The sequence below is a fragment of the Semicossyphus pulcher genome, unplaced genomic scaffold (assembly GCF_022749685.1).
Source record: "Semicossyphus pulcher isolate SPU_LCO1_2020_fin unplaced genomic scaffold, fSemPul1.0.p SCAF_17, whole genome shotgun sequence".
In the NCBI taxonomy this organism is placed as follows: Eukaryota; Metazoa; Chordata; class Actinopteri; order Labriformes; family Labridae; genus Semicossyphus; species Semicossyphus pulcher.
Window position 1 is genome coordinate 2,361,796 of NW_027211681.1, and position 21,029 is coordinate 2,382,824.

The window sequence follows — 21,029 nt, forward strand, 5'->3', positions numbered from 1 at the left end:
ATTGACTCCAGTTCCTGACAAAAAACGAGCTCTAACGCCTCTCTGTGTGGAGCTGTGGCAGGGTGGGGTCGGGGTGAGGGGGGTGGAGTCTGTGCTGAGGTGACGCTTCTTTTACTCATTTTTGTTCAGAGGACTGTCGGCCAGCAGCAGCAGCAGCAGTGGAGAGAGTGGAGAGAAGAGAGGAGAAATACTGAAGTGTCCCGTACCGAAGAAAACAACAGCGAGCTGGAATTACTTTGAACTCTTCGTTGTGTTTCGACAGGTAAGACTTAATGAACGTGTGTTTACTTTCTCCGACAGTTTTAAACTGCTCTTAGTGTTTTTATCATCGACCTTTGTTCTTTTTCTTTCTTTTTGCGTGTTGTATTTTCTACCCTGCTATTTGTTTGCGTGTTAAATTTGTGTGAGATACTTTCTGCTTCGTTTTTTAAAATATTTTCCTTACCTGGGTGCATATCCAGCTTCATATTTGGAATTCATTTCCGCATGCCTCAAACTGACCACCACTGCCTGCTGTTTCGATGAAACGCACCAGCGCGAGCTCTCCGGTCAACAAAAGTTTGCTTTATCTCATGAAACTAATCTTTTCAATGTCAAAACTGGCAATTACCCCCTGTCTGACAAGTAATAATGACGTTTATGGCCCCAGTATCGATCATACATCTTGACGTCACTTGTCAATAGTGGGTCCCACATAGTCATTCGTGGTGTCTAAGTGTGTGCGCGCGCTCATCTGTTTTCGCGTGCGAGAGAAGCAGGTGAAAGGATAAAAGGGCTATTACTGAATTTTTGCTAATCTAGATAATGTCTTTTTTCAGAATAGACGGGGTATAATGGGTTACAGGCTATAATTTGTATGACAGTGATATCTCGGATAAACTTTTATGGTCACTTGTTGGCTAGACAACAACTAAACATTTATGGTTGTAGCTTACTCATAAATATAGACTTTAAAAGAGCTGACGTGATCAACTGATAAGCCAATTCACAGAGGTATAAATGTGCAGCTATTTCACTGGATTTCACAGGTTCCAAACTGTACAATAAAACATCTACTTTTATAAAACTAGGCCTAATTGTTGGCCTTTATATTTAATCAATCTGTCCATTTATTGTATTTGTCCTCTAATAAATAATGATTTTGTTTTGGAATATGTCACACACATTTTCCCAACATGTTACAGACCACACGATTAATCTAAAAGTTTATTAGCGAAGAGATTTAATCAATCTTGAGTTTCATCCCTTAAAACATTTTAACATTTGAGCTCAAACAGCCAGTAATACAATGAGCTAATTCTGCAGGGGGGGTATGTTCTAGTTCGCACACACGTGTAATGTATGACAATGAATAATAAATCATATCTTCAAAATGTGAGGATGTTACTATAGCGCCCATGACTCCCACACAGCTGTTCCTGCCAGCAGTGATGTCTCCAGTTGTTGCCAAATCTTCCATGATGTCATTACCTCAGTTTGTAGATGCATCAGACTTGACAGGACAGCAGATTTTCAGTCTTGCTTAATGACCTCAGGAAAGTAAATCCACTTAAGTCAACATCTATTTTAAATTACTTTTATCTTATCTGCTTTGTCGTATCTGATTTAGTCATTGGCTGTGTTTTCTGCAGCCAACTTTAATATGTGTTTAAGTCACATTTGACATGGACATTTGTATTCAAATATAAAAACCTTGGACCATTAAACTGTTAATGATCTATTGTTCTTTTTATTAAAGTATCAGTAAGTTACACTGTCCTAAAGCAAAAAGAACGGCTCTAAACAAGTTTGTGGCATTCATCTTGTTTCTGGACCAACGCGTCCAGCTGAGGCTGAATGTGTGTCAGGTTGAATAGGACACGGTGCCAATACTTTCTGCCAGTCAGGCCTCTGCCAAGCTTACCCCGGGTCTGTGTCATCAAGTTGTGCAGCAACAGACAGCACCCTGGTTGGAAAGCTGTTCCTGTCTGCCCTCAGGGGAAGAGGGCGGCTGGATGGTGGGACAGCAGCGGGGGATTGGGGGGGGCTGACTTACTGTAGATTTCGCAGCTACAGCTGTGGTAGCACGGTGATTATCTCCCCCCTCCTGCTTAATTCCGTGATACTGTCCTACATTAGCAGAGCAAGAGGCCAGGAGATCCTTCAGTTTATAAATAGGCCCACACTTTGCAAAGGGGATTACTGTATGGCATATATTCTGACCTCTTTGTTTAAGGATTTCTTTCTCTGTGGATTGACTGTCTTACCTCGTTTTTGTCTCTGTTCAGCGGTGCTTGACTGAGTACTTTCCTGGGGCTCAGTTACAGCCACTCGGCGCACACGTCTGGTGACCTGCTCTGTGTTTGCATAACACCCGGCCTCCTCTGTGTTCTACTGTTCCCATGGAGAAAGGGACGCACAGAGATAAAGTTTCCCATCAGCCACGATAGGGGTCTTTGTGGTTGGAGTCAAAAGCGAGCTAGTGTGACGGCATCAAAATCTCCACGGGGTACTCTTCTTGAGAAAATCTTCATTAGACAATGCTGTCATCAAACCAAAGCAGATTTATTCACCCCGGCAGCCTCCCAGACACCCAAAGCTCTACTAGTATTATAATCTCTTACCAGAGGACATAACCGCAAGAAATCCTAGTTGTTAATTCAATCTAAAATGCATGACTTTCACTAGCTAAACCAGGCAGGTGCAACAAAATACAAGTGAAGGGGTTAATTAAGTCATGCCAAATGATTGTTTGTCTCTTTGTTTAGAGTGAATACGGTAATTAAATAATTGGCAGGATCATCTGAAAAACGTCCATTCATGTGGAAGATTTCTGCTGTCACTGCCAGAACACAAAATCAGAAGCTTCCAGCAGGGCACAGCGGTATAATGCTGAGCAAGTAAGGCTGACACTGCCCAGCTGAACTCTTCCCATGACAGCCAGTGGAATTAATTATTTACCTTCAACAGTTCTTTTTGTTGGCTCAAAGGAGGAGGACGAGAAAATGTCCCTTACTTAAAATGTCAAAGGCCTAACGGCTGTTTCTTCCCGTCCCTGGCACTTTTAAATCTGTGTGAATGTCTGCCAGGTCGTTCATTTCAAGTCAGCTCCTATCAAAGCTCTGTCCAAAACACCCATGCACCCGTCCAACAGCATGCTGAAAATAGCTGAATCCCGCTGTTTTCTCCAGAATACATTACCATTGATAATTTTTTCATTACTGACGGCGCATCCGAGCAGGGAGGGAGTGAACTAGATTCCAGCTCTGACTCAAAAGATAAAGTTTTCACAGTTGGATGATTTGGCTGAGTTGGACTTCTCAGCATAGTGACTGTGATGAGGCCTGTGGTGTCTGTTTTTCTCCTCCTCCTCCTCCTCCTCCACCCTGTCCCTTAATTACACTTCTATGAGAGATTGAGGAAAGTGAGGACAGCAAGGGTGTGGCTGAAACGGAGAGCGTGACTTGTTACATGCATTTGCTCAACTTGATCTCACAAGGAAAATAGTTTTGCAAACCGTCACTGTTGAGTGAAAATGTCATAACTCTGTTTGTTTTTATGTTTCACTGCGATTGAAGGATTTCGTGCTCCCATGGGTTGGGAAAGTTGTGCAACCCTGGGGCCTGTGAATACTTTACAAAACACTGGATTACCTAAAAATGCAGGGGCTTTTAAGACAATCAAGGCTGTTCCTCTTCCTTTCAATTTGCTCTTTTGTGCCTTAAAAGTTGACATTTTGGAGGTGATTGTCTGACAACAGCAGAATATGGAGCAAGTGTCTCGACTGTTGTGAGAATAAGTCACTAAGTTTTTAATGCGGCTGGCTTTTACGCTTCAGACACATTTAGATTTTATGTTTCTTTTTCATAAAGAAACCCTGAACTTGAGCTGCTTTAAGAGGAGCGCTGTATTCGTTTGCCCCCCTTAGATTTTTTTACCCAGCTCTCTAAAGCACCCCCTCCCGCTCCCTCGTGTCTCTAATCCCCCTGAAAAATTAATCATCTGTCACATCGCCTCAGTGCTCAGACGCACACCGATGCGTAGCAGTTGCAGTTTAAGAAATAACTCCCCATCAGGCCTTTAAAACGGGGCTTTGGATGCAGCGCTGGCCACTGAACTTGGCCGGTGAACACACAAAGGCATTTTGATGTGCTTCAGCCTTTTGGTTCCATCCAACGGGGACACTTGAGACCCGGTTTCCTTTTCACTGTGACAGCAGTCAATGGGACAAAGCAGCTACTCTTTTCCTCTCTACGCCAAACAAAGTAACACAGAACCTCTCTGTGCTGTATCAGACTAAGTCCATCCTCTTCCTTCCTACCGTCCACCAAACAACATGGAGGAGGGGGCGTCGCTGTAGGTAGTCATTAACCTAAAAACACTTTTATAACCCAAAATAACAATAAATGGGCATCAAATGTTCAAACCCTGGAGTTAAATCTTTAACAAATCTAATGAAACCCACCCAGTGACTTCTTTTATGATCTATTGTTCTCCTGATACTGAAGACAATCTTTGGACAAACTTCCTCCCGCAATATCTGACATGTAATGGACTCTTTGATGAACTTTGTGGCTTTGCAAATGAGGGTTTATTACCACGCAGAAACACCCTTCCCTTTTTTACTCATTCCCTCCTTCTTTATCAGCTTGGTGTAATCTGATCCTGCTCTGCTCTCCGGCACCTCCTCCGAGGCAGCTCACATTTCCTTTGATTCACAGCGAGCTCCCACAGGGAGTAAACAACTGCACACCAGTTTGCAGCCAACATACTGAATCCACTGGCCTAATTTAACTCATTAAAGGGGCTGCAGTGAATCACCTGACAGATCTGGGACCATTAACCAACCGGCTGCTTATTTAATTCATCGGCATGCTGACTGTGGTTGACTTTGTTGTTGGGAATGTTTCCAGATCGGGAAAGGAAGGGGAGAGTGCCGCGCTGTATCTGCCACGTTCAGACAAATTCAGTGTGTGTTGCTCAAGTGCACAGCAGCAGTGTCTCATTGTCTGTTCTTTCTCTGTGGGCCCTTGGCATGCCAGCGTTGCTATGGTCTGGATTTTATCAACTGCATGTTACAGTCAATTGACGAATACTCTCTCTCTCTCAAAGAGCGTGTGTCTTGTTCTACCAGGACTTAGCGCATGGCGTGACACAGCCTACAGTAGTTTGTCACCATAGTTGTGCGTGTACAGTATGTAGGAACGGTTGCTAAAGTCCAGCTTCTGCTAATGAACTTCTCCTCAGACCAGACAGGCCAACAATGTTGGTGAGTCAGATAATGTTGACCACCACTTCCTGTCACCCACCACAATAAATCCATTAGCTGTGCACCACTTCACATCCTCTCTTATTGATTTATAGCAACCAGCTACCCAGTGAGCCCCTGCTGCCTCCATTACAGCGCCATGACGGCCATTGTAGGACGAGTGGGGGATAGGGGATGTGTGGTTTGGGGATCGGGAAGGTTAGTGGTTGGTGTTAAGCTGTATCCCATCGGGACGGCTGAACCCCGGCTCTGTGGGGAAGAGACGCACAGAGCCCAGTGTCAAATCTGGAGGCTCAGCTGGCTGCACCAGCCGTTAGCTCTGTGAGTGCAGGGTGTTGTGTTAAAGTAATATGGAGTAAAGAGTAAGAGGAGCGTGGTTGCATGTCAGGGGACATATATGTGACAGCATGTGTGTGAGGGGGGGGGCAGCCTATATGTCAAATCTGTGCAGATGGTGCAGGAAGCTTTACAGATGTGTGGTAACTTAATCTGCTTTATTTGCATGTCAGTCTAAACATGACATCAGCAAGCCTGTTAAGAACCACAGACAGTCGAGGTTTAGTTCTTAAAACAAAGCTGTGATGATCTCATGACGGGAGAGCATGCAGTTCACATAAACATAAGATACAATTATTGCTGCAAAAATTGGTGTTTTTGGTTGTTGAGTTAAAAGAATAGCTCTAAAATTTTGGGAAATGCTTTCTAAGAGAGTTACAGAGGAAGACAACGACTTAAGTTTGTACAATAAATATGACACTGCCGCTAGCCATGGAGACAGCTAACTTCGCTTGCTGTAGCTTTATGTAAAAGCGCCAGTTTGTACTCAGTCAGGGGTTAATGTGCAGGAAAAGTGCCTGTGGTTTTTGTGTGGATAATTAACATGATTTCTAACATTGTTATTATTGAGCTTTCTCTGGACAGAGCAGGGTTTCTACTGTTCCCGTTCTTCTAGACTAAGCTAAGCTTAGAACAAGTTTTAGAAAAAAGCTGTAATGTACTGACTATTATTATGCAAAATATTTTTGTTGAATTCTTGATTTCATTTGTTTGGTTAAAACATGTTAAAAGAAAAGCTCAACTTTTTTGGAAAAAGTCCTTTTTGAGTTCTTAACGAGATTTACTACTCAGCTACCTCTAGCCTAGGAGACAGTTAGCTTAGCTTCTCTTAGCTCAGTATAAGCCTACTTTGTACTTTTATGTGTATTTCCTTTCATGTTTCTTAAAACAAATTATTTATTAGTGAACATAGAGGTTCAGGTAAATGTATATTATTGTTTCTGGATAGAGCCAGGTTTCTCCTGTTACATGTCTTTAAGCTAAGCTAGGCTAACCAGGCCCTAGCTCTAGCTTCATATTTAGTTGACAGAGCTAGGAGAGTTGAAAATCCCTAAACTAGTCTTTTACACTTATGAGCTTAATCTTCTAAAGCAGCTTCTAAGGCAAGCCTGTAAAAGCTGAGCACAACATATGGCAAAGGTCAGGTAACATGTAATTTACGCCCCTGTCTGCCAAAAAGACATGAAGCTAATAACAAATCATTGTCATGTATGTGAGGAGCCACAATTGTGTACGACCAGGGTGCATCTCCAGCCCCCCGGGCCTCTTCTCTGACCTGATTCATTCCTGCTGTGACACGAAGACAAGCTTAGAAAGACGAAGTCAAAATCTGTCCTGCAGTTTGTCACCACATAATTGATTAATAATCGTGAGCATTAAGATCTACAGTTTAGCCCCTGCAGTCTTTAGGTGTATTCAGCCTCACCCAGCTCACCCACACACTGTGCCACACCCTGCAGAGAGCGAGTCACTGCTGGGGAGACACTCCCTGTGTAACATGCCTGTGGTTGGAGGGGGGCCGGAGAGTGAACCTGTTTTCATGATGTAGTTATTCGTCCATTGTCACACTGTCATGTCCTCATAGTATTGCTATATCTTTAGTCACTGTCTGAGTGAGTCGGTGAGATAAGTTTAGAAAGGTTCAGCATGAAAAAAGTGATAAAAATGATTTAGAACAAGATTTATGTGAGATCATTGGACAGATTGAATATATAGTGTTAGTGAGGAATGTCACAGCAGTGTTTCAGCATTGCGTGCTAAACAGTGTCATCTCTGCTCTTCTGTCGCAACGTGTTCACTGGCTGCTCGCACTGATATGCATTCCTGGTTTTACTGGGCAGGTTTTTTTCTCTGGAAGAAGTCCTCTTGCTTAAAAAAGAAAGTGGGAGGGGATGAGTGTAAGGTTTCCCGAGTGAAAAGTGTGGCTTCCAAGTTTCTGTTTATGTGGGTGGATGAATGGATGGACGGAGGTAGTGACAAAGCAAGGTACAGTGAGAGTGAAAGGATGCATAACTCATTAACTAGAAGAGAGCAAAGTCCAGACACAAGCACAAAAAACAACTAACAGCTTTAATTCAGCGCTGAACAATCCCTCAGTTGTTCCACTTTGAGTAAACTTGTCATAAAACACAAAATAAAAGTCTTTTACTATATTATTTCAAAAGTATCTTCTTGGCTTAGACTACAGTCTGGAGCATTGTGGGAAAGTAAAAAGAACAAAGTTATCAGGAAACCCAAGAGGCCACAAACACTTATCAGCAATCAGGCGAGCAAAGCTTCAGACATCAGATGGGTCAGCAGATAAAACCTCCATAGTTCAGGGCCTGAGCAGAGTTACCTAGGCGATAAGCGGGGCGTGTTGCAGCATTGCAACAGTTGGCTGAACTCACTGCCTCGCCCAGGAAAACAAAGACTACACAAACACTGTCCCTGATTTACAGAGAGCAGGAAAGGTCTGTGGCGACACTGTATGCATGCTGTAGATCTGCTTCTAACAAACAGACATGTTTTTAAAGCCTTTATAATAAGCTAAACTTAAGCAAGGTTGGTCTAATTATGTGAATTTAATCCCATTTGCATGTTGATCACCAGATAGCAAGTAGTTGCTTACAATCTTGATGACAAGCCGTCATGCTAGCTTTTTTCAAACAGAGGCCACACCTCTAGTGGGAAATGTAGGCGTACACCGTGATAATAAGCATAGTTTCTGCCTGTGCATGTGTGAGTCAGTGCTTCATCTGTGTGGTAGCATGTAGCTGCAAGTCCTCCGTGGACTGGTCCTGCAGGATCTCATGCCAGACTCACAACTGCTAAAATCGCTGAGCTGCTCCCTGTGAAAGTGAGAATCAGTAAAGAAACATGTTAGGACTTTACAAGAACAGCAGGTCCAGGTGGATGTGTTTTGAACATAATCATATCCATAATAAAAAAAAATAAAACACAAACAGACCACAAAAATTTGGAGAGTTGCAAATGAGTTGCTAGAGATTAATGAGGAACATGCTGGTGCACACATAACACTCATACAACTGTAACGGAAAACAAAGCCCCCTGCCTGCTGAAGCTACAATGACACACAATTACATACCAGTACACACACACACATCGATGCCTGGGGGGGAAAAAGTGGGCGGGGTCGGCTGAGGGAATGAAACACAGCACGACACATCCCTATGCAAAGCCTGAGGGTGAAAAGATGAGGGAGTGGTGCTTTAACTAATATGAACAGCTCCGGCGTAAAGCAGCGAGACAAAGCAGTTCACTCTGTACAAATTCTGTTCCTCCAAACCCGCAGGTCAACTTTGATTACAGTACTCACCACATTGTTAGGCTGTGATAGTACGAGTGTGAGAGTAGGTTTAGGTGGTAATTTAGGGGTTTATAGCTCAGTTTGTGCCAACACAGCAGCTCGACTGTGGATTTTAGCCCCGACTTGTTTTATTAGCTGTGAAGACGGAAGATAAGCGTAGTTGCTTATTGCAGGGAATCGAGCCATAACATGCTGTCACACAAAGAGCTTCGAGGAGGGTAATATTTTCACCTGTTTTCGTCTGTTAAGGCATTTGCTTATTGACTGTATTGTGTGTAAAGCCCCCTGGTACCTTCAGTGCAGTGCCTGAAGAAATCAACACACACACTATTACATGTTCAACACTCACACACAAAAACACAATGGTCCCCCTGCATTGTGCTCAGCAAAGGATACCGTGAGTGACTGTCAGACATCTGAAAACACTTGTAACCAGCACAGTGAAGGCATTGTACTGTATCTGCCATATGTTACATGTAGAAAGCTATTATGAAGATTTCTGTGGTGGGTGACACTCGCGCTGCAGAAATGTGGAGAACAAGGAAGTCTGTAAGGATAGATTGTGTTTAATCTTCTATTTTAGGTTCAAATACACAATAAGGATCTTGGGTGCAAAAGAGTCTGGCTAAGGCGGCAACATTTCAAGAAAATGAAGTTTAGTGTTTGAAACTGTGTCAGTAAGTAAAATACTTTTGCCATATCTTAATAAACAGTCTGCAGTTTACATGTAAACTAGTTCTGTCAGCTTTACTCAGATGTGCATACATTTAATGGTAAAGTGCATGAAAATGAAAGTACACTACACCTGGGTCAAAATATTTTCCTATTATCAGATACAGTATAATCGCATACTTAAGTAAATGTAGGGAGAATATCTTTTAATAGGGAAATGAGATCGTGAAGGAGGAGTAGCAAAAACTTGCACCAACAAGTAGCTCGGCAGTTGCACAATCTTGACAATCAATCTTAAACTACATAAGATCAGGAAGTCCCATTTAAAGAGACCCACAAGTGTTTAAAATGTGGCACATTTTTGACTCAAGTTGCAGGCGTTTTCCTGAGGTTTGTGTGTGACGAGGAGTATGCTCACTGTCTGAACACTCTCTCAGCCAGTGGAGGGTAAACCTGACGAGCAGGTTCCTGATTGCCTTACGTCAGCAGCAGGCTGCTCCCACGGCTGTATGGGTGGAGGCCCGGGGTGAAAGGTCACTTGGGCTGGCTAACATTCCTGACTTACAGCTGTCTCTCCTTCCACTTCACCCTCTCTCCCCCATGAGCCTCTGCTGCTGCTCTGTGTTGTCATTTTCAGGTCAGGGTGCATGTCTGAGGGGGAGTCGTCCTGTGAGCTGTCACACTCCGGTTGCATATAAAACTGAATGATGTGTTGTGTGAGGTAGCAGAGACTTCGCTGGAACAGAGGCGGCGAGCAGCTTCATCATCATTGTGACGATTAAATGTGTGACTGAATCTTGACCTTGTCTCTGTTTGTGTTTTTTCTTTTAGGTTTGCTTCAGCGTTGTTTGATAACGTGAGGCCAGGATGGAAATGAGTAAGTCATGAACAGATCTTTATTTCCTCTTCCTACATTTTTGCATACTCTGTTTTAGTAATACAGTGATTTTTGGTTTTATTTCTGCATTTTCAGGTTCCTTTTAATCTAAATCACCTCATTACACAGCACTTTTAGGGGACTGTTGAATGTTTTGAGCTTGACCTTTCCTACTTCCAACTATTGTTGTCATGTTGTTATACTGAGGTCACTTCCTAAACACAAATGATAACTAAAAGTTGCTTCTGTAAAACAGTTCCTTTGTGTGGTGTCAAGGTAAACACTGGGGAGAAAAATGAGGGTAGCCACCTCTAAAGTCCAAAATGTCTTCTCTTCCTGCTCTGCAGTGGCTGAGGCTGAAAGCGGCGTCATGAAGGTGACAGAGTGGCAGGAGACAAGGTACGGCATCGACTCCGGCATCCAGTCCGGAGCCAATACATACAGAGATGACGACGGCGATTTAACCAACTCCAAGTACACTGTAACCACCATCACAACTGAAGAGCCCGGTAAGACCACAAGCTAGAACCAAACCAGCCAGTATGCATAAACGGTATATTCTAATCTATCTATATAATCTATTCGATCTATATTCTAATAATATGTGGCCTGTGATGTCATCTATACAGAATTTCATGCTACCAGAGCCCTGCGGGTGCGAGCTGCAATGTTTCCAGAGACCATTGAGGGGAGCACCACCATCCTGTCTACCCAGACAGACCCATCCCAAATGACCAATGTCCAGAAGCTGGCTGAGCCCTCCCAGCTACTCAAGCAGGCCATCGTCCATCTGATCAACTACCAGGACGACGCTGAGCTGGCCAGCCGCGCCGTGCCTGAACTCACCAAACTGCTCAACGATGAAGACTCGGTGATGAACCCAGAACACACACACGCACAGTCTGAAATTAACATTACATTTTACATTCCTGATACCTCATTAACTACGGTGTTGGTGTTACTTGTAGGCTTTGTGCTAAGCTAAGCTAAGCTAATCGCTGTAGCTTCATATTTACTGTACACAAAAGTAGAACTTTCAATCTTACTCTCAGCAAGTAGGCAAACAAGCGTTTTCCAAAACGTTTAACTACTTCTTCAGTCAACAACAATTGTGAAAATCCTTTAAACATTTAAGTCATTTATCCTGAAATACACCACAATCCATAAGGCCAAAGCTTTTCGCCGATTTATGGCATTTCAAATTCAATATTTTGGCGTGATTTAAAACCGTCATAGAAGAAGAATTGAAAACAGGAAGAGTCACTTTCAAATGTTAATAATATTTCCACCAGTATAAATTAACTCTTACCTCCTCTTTCACTTCTCACCAGGTGGTGGTCAGCAAGGCAGCACAGATTGTCAACCAGCTTACACGCAAGGACGCCTCTCGGCGTGTGATGATGCAGTCCCCGCAGATGGTGTCGGCGGTGGTGCGGGCGATGCAGAACACGAGCGACATGGAGACAGCCCGGGCCACAGCCAGCATCCTGCACAACCTGTCCCACCAGAGAGAGGGTCTGCTCTCCATCTTCAAGTCCGGAGGCATCCCTGCTCTGGTCCGCATGCTCAGGTACATCAGGATGAAGAGAGAAATTTTGATTCTTGTTTTTTCTTCTCTTCTTGTTTATATATGTTGGGAAAATATACTCTACTTATTAGCTTAAGTTTAAAGCCAATATCCACCTGAAAACACTGACTTTATTCATTATTAGGCTCAGTTTTTTTGTTCTGTGCTCCTTTTGACACAGGTTTTACTGACAGCTATATTAGGACATACCACATACTTAATATGAAGAGAAACCTCATTGTTCCTGCCTCAAGTAGAAGTAAAAGACACAGAATAATTTCTTTAAATGTCACTTGAAATTAACTAGTTGATTGTGTCTAGAAGTAAGAACATCCAATAATGGAATCTGACTTTAATGCATGGCAACAGGACATGCCATTTTTTTGTGATACCGACCTTAACCACCTGTTTTTCTCCATCAGCTCTCCCATGGAGTCCGTGCTCTTCTACGCCATCACCACGCTCCACAACCTTCTGCTGCACCAGGAAGGAGCAAAGATGGCCGTGCGTCTGGCTGACGGCCTGCAGAAGATGGTTCCTCTGCTGAACAAGACCAACCCCAAGTTCCTGGCCATCACCACAGACTGTCTGCAGCTGCTGTCCTACGGCAACCAGGAGAGCAAGGTGTGTGTGTCTGTGTGTCTGTGTGTGTTACTTACTGACTTAATACTAAACAAAATGGCTGATTCATTTCAAACCAGCCAAGTGTTGTAATTTGATACTGTTCAGGTTGTCGAGCTTGTGGGTGCATGTGTTTTTGTTTTGGGTGTGGCATGTGAACAGAGTCGTTCAGAATGCTGGCACAGTGAGGCTGTGGGTGGGGTTATTAAGTGGAAGATGATTAACTGCTGTTTATCTGCTTGGACAGGTCACAGCTTTGTAAGAATTGTTCATTTTGAAAGGTTTTCTTTACAAAAGAGTGTTGCATAATACATATTGTCTTCACTCCCTATGTACTTGTTATATGCAAAAATACTCACACAGCCTCTCTCTCTCTCTCACAGCTCATCATCCTGGCCAACAGGGGACCTGAGGGTCTGGTTAACATCATGAGAACCTACAACTATGAGAAGCTGCTGTGGACCACGAGCCGAGTGCTCAAAGTGCTCTCTGTGTGCCCCAGCAACAAACCCGCCATTGTGGAGGCTGGTATGTAATGTGTGTTTTCTGTGTGAGTGCACACCTGTGTGTGTTTATAAGGCAGTCATACAGGTGTGTCAACTTCTTAATACCTGAACTGCCTTGTTGTCAGCCACATCAGAAAATGAAAGTACGATTTATGAGATGCTGGTGAGAGCCGAGTGATTTGACTGCTCTGATCCTGCAGGTGGGATGCAGGCTCTGGGTAAACACCTGAATGGCTCCAGCCAGCGCCTGATGCAGAACTGTCTGTGGACGCTCAGGAACCTGTCTGACGCTGCCACCAAGCAGGTCCGTCACCACAAGCACTCGCAGTTCTTTCTCTCCTTCTTCCTTTTTGTAATTTCTGATAATTCTGTAGACAAGAAACTGAAAAATGTTCTCGTCCAATCATTTCCAGGAGGGAATGGACAGCCTGCTGCAGACTCTGGTCGGCCTGCTCAGTTCAGACGACCTCAACATGCTCACTTGCTCCACCGGCATCCTGTCAAACCTCACATGCAACAATGCCCACAATAAGTCCCTGGTCACAATGAACAATGGAGTGGAGGCGCTGATCCACGCCATATTGCGTGCCGGTGAGAAGGAGGATGTGACTGAGCCTGCCGTTTGCGCTCTGCGCCACTTGACCTCGCGCCACCAACAGGCTGAGCTGGCGCAGAACGCCGTGAGACAACACTACGGCATCCCCGCCATCGTCAAGCTGCTCAACCAACCCTACTACTGGCCCGTCATCAAGGTAGAGAGAAGGGAGGGACGGTGTTTGAAAATCATGTAATATTAACTTAATCTTTTATGCCAGTTTTTTTCCTCGTTGTTTAGAGTGATGTGCCATCACAGTTTAGCGTGAAATCATATCAGAACATCACCCTTATTTGAGAGAGTTTTCTAAAAAGAAGGTAATAATGTTTTCGTGCAAAGATGAGGGTTAAAAAAATAAAGGACACCAACAGAACAACTAGGTGCTTTAAGGGAGCATAAGTTAAGATTTTAATAAACATGTTGATGAACAAATGGGTTTAGTCAAAAGGGAGCGACTGGGCAAAATGGGGAGAAGTAGACAGATGGACAGAGGGGATGGCTGATCTGGCTGAAGTCCAGAGTCTCAATCAGCCTGAAAGAGCATGAAATACTCATGACAGCAGGAACAGTATGTTTGACAAGAGGAGGCATCAGGGGGAAAAATAATCAATTCATGTAATGGAGAAGCTTGAGTTGTTTTGTCCAGTAAGATATAACAGCATAATGACCGTTTCTTTACCTGTCCTCCCTGCCTAAAGGCTGTGGTCGGCCTGATCCGCAACCTGGCGCTGTGCTCCGAGAACCAGGCCCCTCTGAGGGACTCTGGAGCCATCCCCCGTCTGGTCAACCTGCTGCTCAAAGCCCACCAGGACGCCCAGAAACACGGCTCATCCACCCAGCAGACATACCAGGTACATGAAGTGCTAGACTGAAAGGATGCTTTTGATGACTGAGGAACTATTTGTGTGTTTAAGGGATTTGGGGAAAAGAAGATGTGAATTATTTAAGCTTTTTTGTATGCTTGGGTAACATTTGTTCTTTTCATGCTGCTCCTCAGGATGGAGTGAGGATGGAGGAGATTGTGGAGGGCTGCACAGGAGCTCTGCACATCCTGGCCAGAGATCCCATCAACAGAGCAGAGATCGCCAACCTGCAGACCATCCCTCTGTTTGTTCAGGTAACAGAGGACACTGAGGCTCCCCCACTTTACTTATTATTATTCCTTGTGTTTTACTTATTTTCTTCCTCCCCCTCTGCAGCTCCTCTACTCTCCAGTTGACAACGTGAAGCGTGTGGCTGCCGGCGTCCTGTGTGAGCTGGCTTTGGACAAAACATCAGCTGAGATGATTGACGCTGAGGGCGCATCGTCGCCGCTGATGGACCTGCTGCACTCCAACAACGAGGGCATCGGTATGACACCCACATAATGGACTTTGATTAGCTCACCATTAAGTAGCCTTTAGTCAGAGGTAGAAAGCAACAAAGTCAATTAGCTCAAGTGCAGTGCTTACTTTAAGTGCAGTTTCCAGGTGCTTCACTCTGCATGACCATGTCCATTTTGTTCGATGGTATCCTTTTAATGCACTACATCTCAGAGTGACATGTCGTTTCTCCTATATTAAAGAAAACAACACAATCATGAAGAAGGATGCAACGTTTGAGTTAATTCTAGCTAAGCAGGTCGTTGACTTCATAAAATATGTAAACACTTAGAACAAGTTCTAACTTAATAATTAAACATGAAACATTGTGCAGATATCACTTTACACTCACAGCCAAGTGGATGTTTGTGTGTTTGTATCAGAGTCACAGATAGACGCTACATTTAGTAACTTTGAATCTATTTTAATCATCATTTTATTTATCATCATATTTTTTATCTTGCTAAGAGTTAGATGGAAGATTGATGCCACTCTTGTGTCTGTACAGTAAATATGAAAAAGCAATTTGTACTGATTAAACAAACAAGAGAACGGTGTTTATAAAGCCGCTTTCCCACTGGTCAGGTGGGAAAGGTTAAAATCGGCGTTCAGACCCGGGTCAAATGACTCTGCAGTAGACCCGGGTAATTATCGCCTCGGCTCCGATCGGCATTGATGAGAACACAAAACCTGGGTGGACACGCTAATCTCAATCCCTTTTCCTCTCGTCCAAATCGTTCCAAATTTGTTGGCGCCGAGTTGAAACAGATAACCAGATTGAATGAGTAATAGATACAATAAAGACCTAACCACCGTAACATGTTCCCTGGCCTCCATGCTGCTCACCAAAGAGTATAATGTATGTTCTTTGTGCGTGCTATTGTTTACACGCACAACCCTGTTTCCAGCGCGTTTGTGACGTCAGAAAAGAGACGAAAGGAGTATACTCCACTGGCAATTGGAAAAGAGACAATCGGCATTTATTAGCAGGTCTTCTCGGGTCTGAAAACCCGTGTCAGCAGTCTAATTTTGATGGTAAATGGGTAAAAGTGAGCTTTAGAAGTTCCTGTAGGCTGATTTTTGATACCTTTTTAACAAAGAGCTATGCTATCCATTTCCCCCTGTTTGCAGTATTTATGCTAAGCTAAGCTAACAGCCTGCTGGCTCCAGCTTCATATTTAGTGTACAGGTAGAAGCCTCAGCAAGAAAGTGTATTTCCCAAAAAACTCACTTTGAGTTCAAGTTGGTTATTTCATCATTTACTGGCCACATTTAGGAAGATATTTCTCTTTGGCCACATTTCCCATTCCTATCAGGCTTAAGGTTTGTTTGTTTCACACATTGTGCTGTTAAAGATTTATGACTCATTATACTAATTCAATATATTCACAAGTATCCAGAGAATACTATTAAAGAGTCCCTCCTGCAGGCAGGGGTTCTAAAACTACTGTGTAACCGCTTTTAACTCTGCTGAAGACTAGACTAAATGTACACTTGATCTTTTTTACTGTCAATACATCCACACCCCAACACATTATTTTTAAAGAAAGGAGTGGACGGCTTTTGTAAATCATTGAATGTGTCCTTGTTTCCCCCCTCAGCTACGTATGCTGCAGCTGTGCTCTTCCGCATCTCTGAGGACAAGAACTCCGACTACAAGAAGCGTGTGTCTGTGGAGCTCACACACTCTCTGTTCAAACACGACCCAGCTGCCTGGGAGATGGTGAGTGTTTGGCGCCCTCCACTGCCAGAAATGAACAACTGCACATTAAATGAGATTCGTTTTAGATATTTGTTTTAATCTCTAGAAGTTTCTGTGTAACTCATCTGAACCCTTTTGTATAACGCTGATAGCAGTTTCAAACTACATTTAAAAAAACATTTTTTAAAGAAACTTCATATCGTAATCTGCAGCAATACTTCACGGGCTTTAAATAATCTTTCTATATATAAAAGTGTTGACTTAGTTTGACCTTTCCCCGTCTTGTGACCCCTCTGCAGGCCCACAACACTCTCCCTGCTGTCGACCAGGCACAGTACCAGGATGGTGAGTAACTATGTCTGAAATGTGCACAGACAGCACATTCCCCAGCTCTGGTCACTCCACCACAGGGAGCGACCGCTGTGTTCAAATGCTGTAATCTGCTAACAGGATGCCTCCCCGCTGCAGCCTACACATTCCATCACATTCATGATGAAGCAAAAGAAGTCGTTTTTTCTTGTTAAATGAGAACTCAGTTATTCAGTATCTGGAGGAGCACAGGCCAAGCTATCTCTTTTACTTTCATGTCTCTTTTTAATCAGGTACTTGTGTGGCCTCTTGTGCCTTTTGTAGCATTGTAAATTGCCAAGTCACTCTTTATCTACATTATTCAAATATGGAGTACTTAACCTGATTCTTGTTTTGCTTACTTTTATATAGTTTTATTCTTGAATCTTTTTCTCTTCAAACATTCCTCTTTGCCAAATCCACAAGATTTTCTCTCTGTCAATCTCCCTCCCCTTATCCGTGTTTTCATCCTTCTCTTAATCCCGTCCTTTCCTTCTCTTGACTTTCTCCTTTTATGGCGGTGATGTTTTCTGTGTCCTCATAGAGCAAAGAGACCCTCAGGGGGGGAAAGGATCAGTCTCCTCTCTCTCCTTGTGATCATAGTTTCCCAAAAATGTGGAAAACGTTTAAAGTTTTTCACTGTCTTAAACACCTTCTTTATACGGCTCCTGCCACTACTTTGACAGCTGCAGTAAATAAACCAAGTGAAATTGCATATTATCTGTTGGTCTAGTGTGAAACAAGTAAAAACAAATGTAATGTCTTACAGAAATGGATGCTGGTTTTCAAGCCTATGGGTATGGAGGTGACTTACCCATGGACGCCATGGAAGGAAATATGATGGCTGACGATTACGCAGGCAGCATGGCCTACCAGGGACAGGCCTACAATGATTACTAACCTAAAGGTGAGTAAACATAAACGTTACCTCAGCCAATCATGAAATGTAGTTTAAATCTTCTGAAAACTAAATAACAGATCGTTTTTAAGCTTCAAAACACAAAGCATATGAAGGGATAACTTATGAAGGTTTGGACACTGAAAAACTCTGAGGCTCTGCCTCGTCAGGACCGCGAGGCTGTAGTTTGATCGGATTCAGTTGACAATGGGCTGACAACACGAGCAAATGGCCTTTTGTTACCAACCTCTTAAAAGCTTTAAATCTTCAAAGCACATCAGGTACAGAAACAAAACATGATACCAGATACAATAGTGCCGACAACATTTTCAACACCACTATATAAGAATGTCATACGGCTAAATATGGCAGAAAAACTAAATGAATGATAATAAAACCTTCAATATTAAAAGTCAAAGCTCCTGTGAGGAGTTTTACGCTGGTTATGAAACAGACTGAAATTAATTCTGACTACTCTATACGAGCTACAAAAGCAAACCAGACCATCAGCGTCAAGATTTTTATGTCTACATACTTATTTTTAATGCCTGAAAACGCTGGCGGGCGGTAGGTGTCAGACGAAGCGATTAACTGCACGCTGCCTTTGTTTACATTTCCCAGGTGAGTGAGAAAGTGAGTGATACATATGACTGTTAAAGAAAGCAGGAAGAGATGTTTTGTAAAAACCAACTCTTAAGCACGTACAGGACAGAATCAGAGAAGGGATTAGAGGTACGTGTCTGTGAAGGTCATCCAGGTCATAGTCATTCTAAGCTTAATCCAAAAGGCAACTAGACTTGTACTTGAAGTTCTTGAAGACGTTTCACCTTCAGGCCACCACCTCTGTTAAGGGATGGTTTTTCCAGCTTAACATAGATGGCTTCCTTGACACCTTTCAAACCAGCGGTCTTCTATGGTGGCCTTAGACACCACCTATCACCCACTTACAATGCAGTGTTGAATTCTCTGCCCAAACAGCTGAGATCACGCTCACACACAGGATCATGTGAGCCTAACGACCCACCAACACCAGAGGGTGCCAGCAACTCTGTGACACTAGGTCAACAGCTCAGGTTAATGACTCACCCTTGCTTACACATCTATTAGCATACTAATGACTTTTGGATGAGACGTGAAATGTCTTCAAGAACTTCAACCGAGTCCAGTTCCCCTTTGGATTAAGCTTGGACATAAGAGGTGCGGCTTTGTCCACAAGGGGCGCCAAAATCAGCACAAATCTAAACTCACTCAAAATGAATGCTTAAAATTGTTTAATTATTACAATGTTTCAAGAACCTGAATACTTTTTTTTGTACATTAAATATATTCCCAATAAAACGAATAAATAGTTGATATATTCTAGAGATGTGTTACTTGTGTTGTTGTAGTAACAAATGGTATTTGTAGGCTGACGGTGGCTAACATTATTGCTTTAACACATGAGAATTTAAATCAGACCAAAGTGTCATTGTTACTTTGAAAACAAACTATATGAATAGATGTTTCATCAGCTTGTACACAGAAAGACATGGAGTTGTTTACATTCCCATATTTAGAAGTAAACAACTGCTTAAGTACATGACATCACTTCCCCCCGTCCACTTCAAAGCTTTGAGAAGAGCTCTTTAAAGTTTGAGGTTTCTATTTCACAAGATAACGTGTGTGCTCGACAAGCTTTTCTCATCATGTCTCTTTCCTCTTCTCACAGACCCAGAGACGGAGGAGCGGTGGAGAGGAGGAGCTGATGTGTGACGTAATGGGACAAGGAGAGGAATCTCTGAAAGCCTGATGTAATATATGCAATTATCAGAGTACGGGACTCATCATGTTAACAGGGCTCAACTTTGTTTTATAGCATAATTTTGATTATAATTCTGACAGTGACGACGCTTGTAGGTTTCTGTTAGAGAACCTTTTCAGAGTGTGTGTGTGCGTGTAAGTGAGTGTGTATGTGTGTGTGTGTGTGCGTGTGTGTTTATGCTTTCGGGTGGGTATTCTATGCCAAAGAGATTTTATTTTGTGATGATAATCATGTAGCTTCTTCTTTTTGTAAGAAAAGTCTAAAAAAAAAAGAGAATAATAGTTGAACACACTGCCAGAGGTGCACCTGCTCACCACTCTGTTTCTTTTTAACGCCTTTGTAACAGACACTGCTGTCTGCGCTGCAGTTAGACACTATAAACTGTCAACTTTCTCCCAGTCAAAGTCAGTGAAGAGTTCACATCGGCTCAGCAGTCACTGATTCAGTAGGAGTGAACAAACGAGGAGATGTGGAGGTCTCTGACAGACCCCTGAGAGAGCGGTGTAGGGCCGCCCCCCGCCATGGTCATGACTTTTTAGAGTGTAGATGTTTGTTTTTAGGAAATGTTTCTCATCTTTTATAAGTTATTCATTGGGAAAGGTTCACATTATCCGGCATTACTAGATTCTTAACAAACATGTCTTTCATTAAAAGAATGGTTCTGTGACTGTTATAATCAACATGTGAGATGATGTAGTCGGGGTCGGCCCTACAGCTGGAGAAACTACTGACAGGGAATCTTGTCTTTCTACTTAATAAGAGTTTTTACTGAAATTTTGTTTAATAAAATAAAGGATATATTAAACATATGATGGTGTCTGTGTTTACTCAGGTAAAGATTTACATGTTGTCAGATCTGTAACAATATAGAAGCTGTGATATCACAAGTCATCACAACTAAAAATGCACACTTTGATATGTTAAGTGTTTTGACTCCATCCCATAATAACTACCTTCTGTCCTTCATGGTTCCTACCACCCTTTTTTATTCATTAACAACTTATTAGGCTCTGCTGGCTGTTTGACAATCAAAAGAAGGATTATATTAAACAACATTTTCCATAAGCATACTCCAAATTGTATCTTCCTCTTTGAGATAAACAGCTTTAGGCTCTCTCATTAGTATCATCCAGTGATCCACTGAAGGAAATCGTAACAGCAGGATGGAGAAAAACATGGATTGAGAG

General features: G+C 42.9%; 1 protein-coding gene across 1 annotated transcript; it reads left to right on the plus strand.

Annotated features, from left to right (window-relative positions):
- The first annotated feature begins 141 nt into the window (after positions 1–141).
- Positions 142–20,651, plus strand: jupa (junction plakoglobin a). The gene is made up of 16 exons (XM_069665331.1): positions 142–262; positions 10,398–10,443; positions 10,791–10,952; positions 11,073–11,314; positions 11,775–12,013; positions 12,433–12,634; positions 13,015–13,159; positions 13,338–13,441; positions 13,551–13,889; positions 14,431–14,583; positions 14,730–14,849; positions 14,932–15,082; positions 16,695–16,816; positions 17,095–17,140; positions 17,913–18,050; positions 19,750–20,651. Exons 2-15 carry the CDS (start codon positions 10,434–10,436, stop codon positions 18,041–18,043), a joined length of 2,166 nt encoding a protein of 721 aa, XP_069521432.1. The 5' UTR covers positions 142–262; positions 10,398–10,433; the 3' UTR covers positions 18,044–18,050; positions 19,750–20,651.
- The last annotated feature ends 378 nt before the right edge of the window (positions 20,652–21,029 follow it).

What these genes read in the sequence shown, in the direction of transcription:
- jupa (XM_069665331.1), top strand. An exon ending in CTGACGCTGCCACCAAGCAG is followed by an intron (nt 13,442 to 13,550) that starts GTCCGTCACCAC and finishes AATCATTTCCAG; the next exon opens with GAGGGAATGGACAGCCTGCT. An exon ending in CTCCAACAACGAGGGCATCG is followed by an intron (nt 15,083 to 16,694) that starts GTATGACACCCA and finishes TTCCCCCCTCAG; the next exon opens with CTACGTATGCTGCAGCTGTG.